This window comes from Schistocerca cancellata, chromosome 4 (genome assembly GCF_023864275.1).
Source record: "Schistocerca cancellata isolate TAMUIC-IGC-003103 chromosome 4, iqSchCanc2.1, whole genome shotgun sequence".
Classification (NCBI taxonomy): Eukaryota; Metazoa; Arthropoda; class Insecta; order Orthoptera; family Acrididae; genus Schistocerca; species Schistocerca cancellata.
In genome coordinates this window covers 364,814,062-364,828,060 of record NC_064629.1, presented here as the reverse complement: position 1 = coordinate 364,828,060, position 13,999 = coordinate 364,814,062, and the positions used below count along the sequence as shown (strand labels likewise).

The 13,999-nt window shown below is 38.1% G+C and overlaps 1 protein-coding gene across 4 annotated transcripts in view; it reads left to right on the top strand.

The window, feature by feature from the left end:
* LOC126183662 (metal cation symporter ZIP14-like) overlaps nt 1-13,999 on the top strand; it is a 386,045-nt gene that overhangs the window by 365,913 nt on the left and 6,133 nt on the right. For all 4 annotated transcript variants that reach the window (XM_049925807.1, XM_049925809.1, XM_049925810.1 and 1 more), the window contains exon 10: nt 12,176-12,360. In XM_049925807.1, the coding sequence (XP_049781764.1) occupies nt 12,176-12,360 (185 nt within the window). The remainder of the gene's footprint in view (nt 1-12,175; nt 12,361-13,999) is intronic.

Below are 13,999 nucleotides of genomic sequence, written 5' to 3'. Positions count from 1 at the left end.
AAAATATGAGAAGTAATGGTAAAACGAAAGGTAAGTTTCTTTGAATGCCTCTACCGCATGAACAAGAACAGGCTAACAAAACAAATATTCCTCAAATATTCCTGTATTTCTGGAAAAAGAAGTCAACATTAGCATGGATTACAGAAATAAGAAAACAACTAGGAAGAAATGGCATCAAAAAATCTAAAATAACAGAAAGACACTTCTTTAAGAGTACAGTAATAAATTTAGAAAGCTTTCAAGGCAGAAGAAATCAGGTACACCAGCAAAGGAAATGAAAGAACAACACTGACAGATGACGATGGAATACCAAGAAAATAGGAAACAGTGAAGAAAGAGGAAGAATTGAGTTGCTTAGATTGCGACAAGGCATACTGTTTATTTTGTTAATGGGACCATGTATCCAGAAAATAATTCGCAGATTTCCTATCAGGCATTTGGCTTTTAAGAAAATTACTGCAGATTAAAATGTCATAAAGTGCTTAAGCAGTCATGTATGTATGGGCGTCTACAGAAATTTATCCAAGAATGGGCAAGTTGTTACCCAAGAAATAAATTTTACAGGAAGTACACAAAGCTCACTGTATCTTCAGTGTTTGATAGTTGTCCAGTCAATATTTTTTGAAGGTAGATTACTTTTACCCTAAAGGTAAGTGTATTTCATTAGCATATTCTAAGTACATGTTTTTATATTATTGGCATCAGTCTGTTGAACCAACTCTTAACAGCTTAGGACTGAATAAAAATGGTCCTCATCTCCTTTGTTTGACATGATATTGAGTGATCATGGCAGCTGGGCTACAGACCTCATAACTCTAAGGCTGGCTGTTGCACTGGGTTGCGTCCCATGTAGTTTAAGAACCATTTATTTTAAGGAGGTCCAAACACCTTACTGGCCTGTATAGTTCATCATTTTTACCTCTCTTACAGCACATAAATTCGCATTTCTTCTGCATTTGGAGTCACAAATGCATTGTAGTTGAATACACCTATAATTTGGCATGATTGTTTTCCACATAATCTGCTACAGTTGCCCTACCATTTAAAAAAATGCAGTTCCAACAAGCCTTGGTGGGTCATATATTAACCTACTGTTGAGATGAAGATGTACAGCAGGCAAAGGGTTTGTTCTTGCAGGAATTTGGGTGGGTGTCATACAGGTGCACTGCACCAATGTTTATACTGTGCTATGTGTTAGAGCTGTCCCGTTTTGGAGATCGTTAATGGCTGTACAAGTAGGCAACACAGAAAAGATGAGGTAATCTATTTTGGCAATGTTCTGTAAAGGTTCACATCAGCCAAGATAGAAAAACAATGCCAAAACCATCAACATGACAAGAAAATTTTATTATTTCCTGTGAAAAACCTGACAGTCAAATAAATAATGTAATGTGTATTAAAGCTGCAGTGTTTTCCCTTGCTTTCAGAAATGCTAAATCTGTAGTTGAATAGACACAGAGATAATAATTTCTACTAATACATGAGACTTCTGAAATTAATAAAAAGTCCACCTCAGATTTCAGGAGGGGCACATGTCCCCCCCTCCCCCTATCCTGCCCCTTTTCCTGTTCTAGGCTTTTTCTTCTTTCCTACTTTGTCTCATAAAGTGCAGTATAAAGTAATCATGTAATCATCCACTCTCCAATTCAGATACTCTGTCATCATTTCCATAAAATAAAGTGTAATCTCATCCTGTTACGAGAATATTTGATATTTTGATTTCTGATTATTTTGATATATAATTAAATTGGCTAAATTCTACAAAGTATTGTACTTTGAGAGCAATATTCCAACTGTTATTAAGAGGCATAGACTCTTTGTCATGACAGCATTATTAAATGATTGCTGAGACTATCAGCTAAAGTTAGAGGATGAGATATAAAAAGGTGTAAAAATCATACATTAATTTTTTCATATTTAAAGAAAGAATAGAAAATAACAGAACTTCACTTACTGTGCATATACAGTATAACAATAACACACATTGTCAATCATTCTGTCATCAAGGTACTCATGAAATGTAAGGAAGTTCTATAAAAATGTACTCTATGCCCATAATGACGTATGCAGTGCAGATCTTTTCAGTGACAGGAAGGGAGGAGGGAGACTGCAAGCCAGTGAAACGAAATTCCCAAAAAGGAATGTTAGGGAAAATGAGGAGGGCAGAGTGAGAAATAAAGATTTTGGCAAGGAAACTGGAGTAGAAAAGTTCAGTGATAGGATTGAAAATCGTAGGCGAAATGGTTTGGGCATGGAAAGAAATGAAAGACAGAGGAATACCAAAACAAATGACAGGGCAAAAGGGAGACCCAGAGAAAAATGGATTGAATCAATGAAGATCAATTTAAGAAGACAAAATCTGGACTGGAACAAAACAAGAAGAAGAATTGTGGGAAGACAGGGGAAAGTGGTCCAATACAGCCTGAGGCTGGATAAATGGGTAAGAGATATGGACAGATATCAGTATTCATTCCATGCTGCTTCAGGCCTATGCCAGAATTCATAAATCATAGTGGCTGGCGAGTGGTGGCACTCAGTTTCTTGGTAACCCATGACCAAATCAGTGGAACTATTTCTGTACTGTGGTATTTCAGGACAGTATGAGCAATGTACAGTCTTGTGTTGTCTTCTTGAAAGATAACATTATGGAGACCTAACAGATAGGGCAAAACCACTGGCCTTAATGTGTCATAAATGCCTAACTTGCTGTCAAAATCACTTGCTCTGTGAACCAAGATGATCATGCTGTGTATCCAATGGCACCCCACACCATCGCACTAGGTGCTGGACCCATGTGATGATAACACATGTAGTTTGGCAATGTTCAGTCTCCTCAGAGCCTCCGCACATGGATATATCCATTATGATGCTATATGCAGAATTGAAAATTGTCTGAAAAGACATGTTGCCACTCCTGTGTCCCATGTTGTTGTTAGGAACACTACTGTTGGCATGCCTCTCACTGCTGCCACATTAAGGGATGCCATAATAAAGGTCTCTGTGCTGAGAGTCTGTGATGCCCCTGATGTCATTGCTCTCTCTTTGTGGACACCTATATTGCTGCAAACAAGTCCATTTCCTGACTCGAGATATGTGACACAACTGTGAGATCATTCCCAACTGAGTGAAAAATATGTCTTCCTCTCAGGTGCTAGTCATGTGGGGCTGGGTGAGATCCTACATGGCATTGAGTATGGGCCTTGTGAATCTATTGAATCCAATTCACATGACAGTCATGAGATCCCAACCAATGTGAGCAGCAATATGTTGGAACAATAAACCATAGTCTCAATAGGGCACAATTCAGTCACTGTTGAATTCTGACATGTTCTGGTAGACATTTCTCCTTCTTGCAAGAGATATGACACAATCTGCTCACAAACAAATAACATTCACATATGATTTCCCTATGAGAAATACATAATCTTTCCTTGAGTATAGAGTGTACTTGGTGTTTATTCTATTTACATTGTGTGATTACTCCAAAATATTAATCATTTTCATATCCAAGCATGTAGTTTACTTCATGCATCTTTGTGGTGTTGCAATTTTATTGGCCAGCAGTGTAGATAATTCACATATATAGATGCAAAGGTCATCATCTGTTATCTATCTGTCACTTATCACTTCTTTCACCACTGAGCACATATTTTATATGTGAAAAATGCCAAGCTGCACCATGTTTCCAAGTCCATATTAAACTGTAGGTCTCCTTATATCTCACCTTGTATGTCAGCCGAAAGGAAAGATGAATGCAAGACTGTAACACCTCCAATATGCTTATGCTTAGTAAAGCACTCAGATGCTCAAACCAAACTGTGCTTTGTGACAGGTTTGCCTTACCTGTCCATCTACCTACCTTACCTATTTTGTGCAGTTCTGCTGTAATGTTAATCATTTTCTATAAAAGACTGTGGTACACTTCATGCTAGTTTTGTGCTTGTTGATGTTGTCTTCATGGTGTTGCAATTTTAATGTCTAGCAATGTAATAGGAGTGTATTAGCAGTGGAGTGATCTCATTTCATCATTTCTGCACAAAGCTGATGTAATAGTGAGAGGAGACTGCTGGGAAAGCAATACTGTGCTATTTTCAGGCTAAAGGCAGGCCACACTCAGGTAGAGGCCACCAGATCACTAAATGCTCATCTTTGTGTTGTTCATAGAGCTTGGCAATAATTTCTGATCATAAGTTTGGCATCCAGGAGATTTAACAAAAGACAGTGCAATTACACACATTGACAAATTTTGAATTTTGTCTAGTGTTGGCACAAAAATATGAATTGTTGACTAAATCCATTGTGATGATCATGAATCTGAAGCTGTTTCCCTACAGTATGTCAGGGTTTTGCTCCATCATCGTTGTCAAAATCTGTAACCAATGAAATCAGAAACCAATTACATGAAGGTGGAGAAGAAATGGAACAATAAAATGGTAAAAAAAGTAAAGTGATAAATACGAAATTGAAGAAGCAAATACAATGATTTGGACACTCACCTCTCATGAGGGTACTACTTTCCTTTACATTTGCCCATGAATAAATGCCTGATGTCCTTCCTTTTGTGTGTCACTACTCTTACACATGTGATACACCAGCAGTAGTCAGACATCATGTTTATTCCCCAATGACCCTGATAATGATGTTCCAGATTTTTAAGTTCCTGATGGAACCATTAATCAAGTCCCTCTAATGTGTCAACCAAACTGTCCTAAAAATTGTCTAGGAATGGCATTAGAAAAATTAAAATTTGTGGTAAGTTCCTATGGGACCAAACTGCTGATGTCATCAGTTCCTAGGCTTACACGCTACTTAACCTAACTTAATCTAACTTACACTAAGGACAACACACACACCCATGCCCGAGGGAGGACTCGAACCTCCGATGGAGGGAGCTGCGTGAACCGTGGCAAGGCACTCTAGACCTCACAGCTACCCCCAGCAGCTGACATTAGAAAATGTATTTTTTTGGGAAATCTACCATTCTAACTGTTTAAATGACTGTAGTGTCCCTTCCACTATATCCTTGTAATCAGGGTGCTTATTCTGGCTAATGAATTGATGTACATTTTTTAAACTTCTCCAAGCTTGCTGTTCTGTTTCCATCATGGTACTTTCAAAGTGTTCATCAGACATCAAGTTACATGTATCGAGTCCAACAAATATTCCTTCTTTTAAATCTACACCAGATAGATTTGGAAACTGGCTACACAGGTATTGAAAGAGTTTCCTGTTTTGTCCAATGCTTTCACATACTGCTTCATCAGTCCTAATTTAATACGCAATGGAGCCAATAAATTGCGATCTGGATTAACCAAACATTCATTCACAATGTTCTTTGATCCCACTCTCTCCTACTCCAACGCTCATGATACACTTTACTATCCCATTTAACATATATAGCAAGACATATTTATGTGCCCTGTCTGCTGGCTAAGAAGAATGCCATTCACTCTACAGACACCAAATACAAGCGTCGTGTTTTTTATACATTCATGGTACTGTACGACTCTTTTTAGTGTACTGATGCTAGCTCATATCCACCGTGTAGTAACACTGCTTTCAAAATTTGCTTTGAACAATCTATAAATAATCTTTATTGCTTACAGCTATACTCCTCAATTCCCACTTGCATCACCAATCAGGCAATGTCTCTGCAGAACACCATTAAACCAGCTCCAACAAAAATTTTCCTAAAGTTTTTACCACAATTTATGTACATTGAGTAAGATATAATGTGTGAAAGTAAATTATCCTTCAATGGCAGTATGATCCATGAAGTTTCGTTGTGCCTTTTGAGAGCCAAAAGTCTTTCAGCAAATTGTTAAGTTCTGTTCAAGTAAGAGGTTTTGGGTTGTTACCAGTACTACATTTGGAATACTCAGATACACCTCTTTCATGACTTACCTCTAGTTCAGTGAATTCAGATGTATGCATTGATATTGTGGAGAGGGGATTGGCAGCCCTGGATCATGAAGGTCACCTATAATCACCTATATAAGTTTGCATACAAAATTTTGTTCATGTTTCTTTTGTTGTCTATCACTACTTTCATCATACAGAAGTAACAATCATTGATGTGATTCTTCTATTCATGCCATATAATGGGAACAGCAAAGTTCAGACACGTCATTTTACCTTCAATCCATTTCCTTAATTGCTCTGAGCATGTATGACGCACAGGGTGTTGAGCAGTTGACTTGTTCTGATCTCTGAGCTTCAGGCCAAAATAAGCAAAATATGATTTCCATGCAAATTCCATTATTTGTTGAACTCCTGTACTTATCACATAAGTTCCATATATGTAACAAAGTATATCTGGGCTATTCACACACTACTTTCCTGATGTTTTGAACATGGCTTCAATAAGGTAACGCCACTCACAACAACCCATATAAGCATCTTGTTCTGACTCTCTCACTCACTCAACTGTTGGTTTGTGTAGTGATTATGGAATGTCAGCCTTCATCCTCCCCCTCTACTTGACCATCATACAAAAGTGCAATGTTACCAGATTTAAATAAATCACACCATACAATTTCACAGCCAGTAGTAAGTAGTAAATAGCCTGCAGCAGGTTGGGAGAAGTGAAAACTAAGGATGATGGAAAAAACTGATATCATTTTCATGTTCAGGGGTGATAAATTAGAAGAAAAAGCCCTACCTATTTTCCAAACTCCATAAATCATGCTGACATATGTTATATGACAACTAGCTGAGTACCTGATGCTGCCTGGATATTTATTTATTCTCATCTTCTATTAGTTCATCCCTTTCTTCCCTCTATCTCTTTCCATCTTCTCCTTCCCCCTCTCTCTGCCCATGCCTCCTCCTCCTCCCCCCCCCTCCTCTGTCTGACCATATCTCCCTCCCTCTATCCCAGTCCATCTCCTCCTCTTTCCTTTCTCTCTCTATCTGCTCCTCCCCTCTCTGTCTATCAGCTCCTTCCTCCTCTGCCCATCTCTTCCTCCCCACCCCCTCTATCTCTGTCTCACTCCTCAAAGTCCATCTCCTCCTCCCTCCTCTCTCGGTCAATCGACTACTCTCCCACTCTTTGTATCCACTTCCACCTCCACCTCCCCCCCCCCCCCCCGTCTCTGCCCATCTCCTTCTCCCACATCTCTTCTCTTCCCTTTCTCTGTCAATTTTCTCCATCCTTCTCTATGAACATCTCCTCCTCTTCCCTTTTGGAGAATTCCCCCCCCCCCCCCCCTGCTATCTGTGTCCTCCTCTGTCCCCTTCTCTCTCTGGCCATCTCCTTTCCTCCCTTCTCTCTCAACTTTATCTGCCCCACCCCAATAGGAGGTTGCTTGTTCTTACCCCTGCAGTATTTTTTCCAGATATGTGTACCAAGTTTGATTGAAATCAATTGAGGGGTTTATGAGGAGCTTTTTTATCCATTTATTTACTGGTGTCCACCCATGTCACATGTATTGTCATAGTTCACATACATTTGTAAACATATTTCATGTTGATGAAGCAAGCTGGGATAATTTTAATTTCCCTCTTGTTTTGTCATCTGCCTCATTAAATATGTTTTTTCACTTTTAACTAATTGCCATTAACATATGTGAATAGAATCTGCATTTTCATAAAAGAGAAAGGTTGGCCCTCAGTTTTAAAGAATATAACACTAGGTCTAATTTTGTGCTTAGTCTTATGTATGTAATTAATTTTCTAATTTATCTCAACTATTCCTAGTTAGTATCTTTTGTTATAGGGTGAAATCAGTAATTGTTTTGTAACTTAAATTCTATTGTTGATGTCTAAACAAGTATAAATTCTGTACTAATTACAAACATTTGGTAGATGAAATACTAGTAATCTTAAAGAATCTATTTGGCTCTGTTCAAACATGTTAGCAAAACCAGCCCTTCATTAATTACAAAGTAATTAACAGTTTTGTCAAAAGTATTGTTTAAATAATGATATACATTAATTTCATCATTTAAACAAATAATTTGGCCTAAAACTTGTAGTAGAAGAAACTGTTAAAAGGAACAAATTTTTCGATGTATTCAGTTAATTTAATGAGTTAAGTTTAAATTGAACTTCAAACACTATGTAGTTTCCGTACCTATTATTGTGATGATATATAAAGGCCTGAATTTTGGTCACAAGACAGTCCATGGCCGAGTTTCAGATGAGGAACCTGTGTTGGGTAGAATGACAACAATGCCTCAACTTAATGGTGAAATAAGTGTTACACCAATAGGCCGTGTGTTAAAGCAATGACAGTGTCTGTTCCATATCTACCTGATTATTCTGAAAGAACTGTGAATTATGTGGTTATGTTTTTACTGCTCGTAGATATTCAACAGTAAACTATTGTTGCAGTGTGTGGATGTTTGCCTGCTAATTATTAATGAAGCTTATGGAAAGTTAAATGATAGTGCACTGGCCATATATAACTGTGTATTATTGGGGGAGTTGTGAAAAGTTAAAGTAAAAGACTGTGAAACACAACTGTTCATCTGGCAATGAACATTATGCTGTTATTTTCTCATATGAACAGGCTCAAAATCTAAGCTCAGCTATACTCAGCACTGCATGCAGTAAAACAGTAATATCATTGACTATTGTGATTAGAAAGTTTCATGAAGGCACATTTATGTGATGCCACCTGCCATGTGTGTACTGATGTCCACTCACCTGGGATGAAAGTATTTGCAGTGAGGTGGCCATCATGTGCAATGGAATGGAGATCAGTCAGGGACTACAGTTTTTATAGATGAATTCTAATTTAATTACTTTTGAATGCATTACGGGAACAGCAGTGATCAATGTCTTGTAAATAATTACTATTAAAAACAGTCTTGATCACGATTTATTTAACAAGGTGACCAGTTTCGACCACTACTGTGGTCATCTTCAGACCATTGAGTAGGAACCCCTTTCTGTTGGAGAATCACAACTCAGTTCTAATTTATCTTGCATAGCAACAAACAGTTTTTTATTTGGTAAGGTTTCAATCAAATATTTATGAAAAGGAAATCATAGGAATAGTGAGTGTCTCTGTGTGGGATTGTATATCATCAGGTGGACATACAGTCATCCATTACTTTCCATACGGAGCTGTGATTGACATTTTGACTGGCTTCAAGCTATCTAGCTGCTCGTCCTTGATTATAAGCACTCAAATGGTGTCTTGCAGACATATTGCTGTACCACACAGAATGTTGCACTAATCAGTTCCACAACAACCTTCATGAAACACCATACTACATGAAATACCTAATGGATGCAGTGTGTTCATGCACAGGGTCTGCTGCAGGTAACATGTCCCATCCTCTACATTCATCAGTCAGGTGTTCCACAGCAATTATCAGTTGTTCCATAGCAAATGGTATTTGTTACTTAGAAAGTGTAAGTTGTTCCTTAGCAGTTGTCAAACAGTGTAACAAAATGTCTATGTGCAATCACAGTTGACTCCTCTGAAGAATGAATGTCTTCAGTGCTGGTTGATTCAGAGCATATGATGGCCAACTTGATTTTTAAATCTTAATGTCACAGAGCATGTTTGTAGTGCTCCCAGGAGGTGTGTTGCTTGTTAGTTAGTCCTAAACTTCGCTGGATTTAGAGCTGCTATGCAAAAAAATTGGAATTCAATACTAATAGACATCAGAAACATCCTAATTAACAGTATCACACATCAGTTTATGTACTGTATTGCTGTGCTCATCATAATCACTTTGCACACTGTAGTAGTATTATTTACAGAGTTTTAAACTGATGTATGCATTTTGCACATTTTTAAGCGATTTATATTTTGGAGATAATTTTGTGTGTAGAATTGTGCTACATATGTATTTACACTGTGAAATGTGTTGTACACTTGTTTCACCACATTTGAAACATATGCTACTGTATTATAAATATTTTTATGATTTTTTCCCTGGATTTATGGAAACCAACTTACAAACTGAAGTTGGAACATGCTGATTTATTAGAAGAGTTTAATCATAGATGAAAGTTAAATGTAGTATGAAAATGAATCTACAGAACATTGGACAATTTTGTGGTACTGGCCCAGTAATAATGATACACTCATGTTCAGGAAAAACAGAACACCTTAAATGACTAGAGATAGGATGATCATAGTCACAGGATATGTACATTAGTATGTTCTGCAGAAATGATTATTATTTCAATCACCTCGGTTCAGCAAGTGTCCTGTTGCCTACTAGGTACAGGGTCCGCCATGGGCCCTGATAACTTATTCCGAATGTGACTGCATCGCATCATGTAATGCACAAATGGTGTCCTGTGGGATAGCCATCCATACTGCATTCACCCCAAAGTTCATCTTGATGGCTGGCTTCAGGTCACAGTGGTGCACCCGTCTTCTCACCATATGCCACACATTTTTGATTGGCAACAAGTCTGGTGATCTTGTGGACTCATGCAAAAGGCTGAAATCCTGAGACACCAATATGGCTTCTGTTTGTACAGCAATATGTGGTCATGCATTGTCTTGCTGAAAAGTGTCATCTGGAGAGTTGTGCAGAAAAGGTATGGCTACAGTTCACAGGATGCCATTCACATAGGTCACACTGCTCACAGTTCCCTGGACACACACCAACTGTGATTTATGGTTGTACCCAATAGCTTTCCACACCATAAAGCATTGAGTTGGCACTGTATATCTTGTGCAAATGTAGTCACTGTGATGTTGCTCCTCCTGTATGTGGTGAACCAAAATGCGGCCATCATTTTCAAACAAAGAGAACCTGTATTCATCCAGAAACACTATCTGATACCATTCCAGTCCCCAGTGATGTTGCTCCATACACCATTGCTGTCTATGATGTTTCTGCACATTTGTCAAAGGTAGAGGGAGAAATGGACGATGTGTGTCTAACCCTTGCTGTAATAAACAGCAATGGACTGTCAGCCCTAATAGTGTACAATGTGTTACACTGTTCCACTGTTGCGCTAGAGCTGAGAAGGATGCCGATCTGTCCTGCAGTGCCATTTGGATGAGGTGTCGACCTTCTCGGCGGGAGGTGTGGTTGGTGTCACCTGACTGATCTCATTGTGTTCTATGGCCTTCCATGAACAATTCTGCACACACCCATTTCACTGCCAAATACTTTATCCCGCACGAACAGCAATTTTCCAGATAGGTCATCACATTCTCTCATGCCAATAATGCATCCTCTTTCAAACTCAATGATTTGATGGTACGGTTTGCATTTACATCTGTGAGGTATCCTGCACATCTGTTCAGGTCACACTGATCCATTCATTACCTTTGGTTTATAGTGATAATGAGAGCCGCAGGCACATTTTAGCAGTAAATAGTGTTGTGCACAATATTGATGATGACTTTGAACCTGCGCGACAACTTGGTTCAAATGCTAATCATTTCTGCAGAACATATTAATGTAAATGTCCTGTGAATATGAACATCCTATCTCTAGTCGTTCAAGGTGTTGTGCTTTTTCTGAACATGGGCATATTTCATATTACAAAAATCACTATTAAGTTAAGCAGCAATACTGAAACTAAGGTTTCAAATGCCTCTATTAACAGGTACTGACTATATAACTATGTCAATAATACTTTCATCAAAGCTAAGAAGCTGAGCTGCTTTTGGAACATTGTGAAGTTTAAACACACTGACCACTTGCAAACTCAATCAAAGTCATAGATCAATGTGAATTCACGATCTGAACTTGCCATTATTAGAGCATTCTGAATACATTTCAGTAACTTTTTAATTGTGTGATTAACCCAAATGCAGGATGTGCTTCAGTCATGCTGAGACTGTCAGTTATGTAGATATTTTAGGTGAGTCATGAATTATCATTTCTATTTGCCATTCCCACAACTGCACTGTTTTATATTTGTGTAACTGGACTATGGAAGTAATTATTTTAAGTAAATATGGTTCACAACTGTATTTGATCTAGTCTTTTATTGCATCAGCATGGTATTATATGAAAATACTGGATGCAGAGTGAGCTTCTAGGACAAGTTGGTAACTGCAACATGATACATACACGGATTATTATATAATGTAATATATAACTTCTTAATCGTCTGGTGAAGGTGCTAAGAAAACTATTAATTCACAAATGTGTTATTCCCAAATATTAACATTTGTGGCATTCAAATAAATGTATATTGTTTTTTATGCAAACTTAGTATCAGTTCCTTTTTCTATAATCTCCAGGTGATTTTGCTGTCTTGTTGAATTCTGGAATGTCAGTAAAATTGGCAGTCTGCTGCAATTTCCTTTCTGCCTGCACATGCTTTGTGGGATTTGCCGTTGGAGTTCTTCTTGGTGAAATTTATGCGAGCAAATACATATTTGGCTTTGCTGCTGGGATGTTCCTCTACATCAGTCTTGTGGACATGGTTTGTGTCTATGCACATTTGCAATTTCCTTTATTGCTTTCCTTATATTAATCATGCAAAAAATTTATCTATGAGATGAAAAGAAGTCAAAGACATTGGAGTACAGTGCAATGGAATGGCTTAACTTTATGAAGTATTATACAGTATTATTACAGTAATAATGTTAATTAAATTATAATCTAATACCATAATTTTAAGAGTCCCTGTGAAGATACTCTTCAGTGGTGTAGAAGGAGCTATCTGATAGAAAGATGATTAATTCATTCTTAAACTCAACTCTATTAATCACAACATGTTTAATAAGCTATGGTATACTGTACACATGTGTCAGACCTCTTTCTGTACTAATGTTTTAATTTTCAAGTCTTTATCAAAGTTCTCTGTGCTGTTACAAGCATGCTTTGTACTATTAATAACATGGATTGACTTTTCCATTGTTTCATGGCACTTGTAAAATTTTCCATTGGTGTTTTGCAGAACATTATTAATTACAAAGAGGAGTTACTTACTTCATGTTCCACAACAATTTTTTCATTATTCGCTAACTTTTTTAAGGGCTTTTTATGTCATCAACATGTGACTTGTTTTGAAAAAAGAGAAATATTGCTAACAGGAAAGGATATCAATGACTTACATTTATTGTAAAACAGTGATCAGAATCAGTTTTTTTGAAGACCTGTATGGTATGTTCTAGGACTAGCACAAGGTATATACTCAGGACACAGAATTCGTGGGGTACCTCCTAATATCGTGTCAGACCTCCTTTTGCCCAATGTAGTGCAACAACTCAATGTGGCACAATTCAACAAGCCCTTGGAAGCCCCCTTCAGAAATATTGAGCCATGTTGACTCTATAGCCATCCATAATTGCAAAATTGTTGCCTCTTACAGGATTTTGTGCAAGAACTGACATCGCGAACAATTGTGGCTCAGTGACGTGGCACATTGTCATCCATAAAAATTCTGCCATTGTTTGGGAACATGAAGTCCATGAATGACTGCAAATGGTCTCCAAGTAGCTGAACATAACCATTTACAGTCAGTAATCAGTTCAGGTGGACCAGAGTATCCAGTCAATTCCATGTAAACAGAGCCCACACCATTATGGAGCCACCACCAGCTTGCACAGTCCCTTGGTGACAACTGGGGTCCATGGCTTCATGGAGTCTGTACCACACTCAAACCCTAGCATCACCTCTTACCAACCCGAAACTGTGACTCATCTTATCAACCCTCAGTTTTCCAGTCTTCTAGGGTCCAACCAATATGGTCATGAGCCCAGGTGAGGTGCTGCAGGTGATGTTGTGCTGTTAGCAAAGGCACTCACATGTGTCATCTGCTGTCATAGCCCATTAATGCCAGATTTCACCACACTGTCCTAACGGATACATTTGTAATATGTCCCACATTGATTTCTGTGGTTATATCATGCAGTGTTGCTTGTCTGTTAGCACTGACAACTTTATGCAAATGCCACTGCTCCTGGTCATTGATTGAAGGCTGTCAGTCATTGTGTTGTCCATGGTGGGAGGTAATGCCTGAAATATGGTATTCTCAGCACACTTGACACTGTGGATCTCAGAATGTTGAATTTCCTAATGATTTTCAGAACGGAATGTCCCGTGCATCCAGCTGCAGC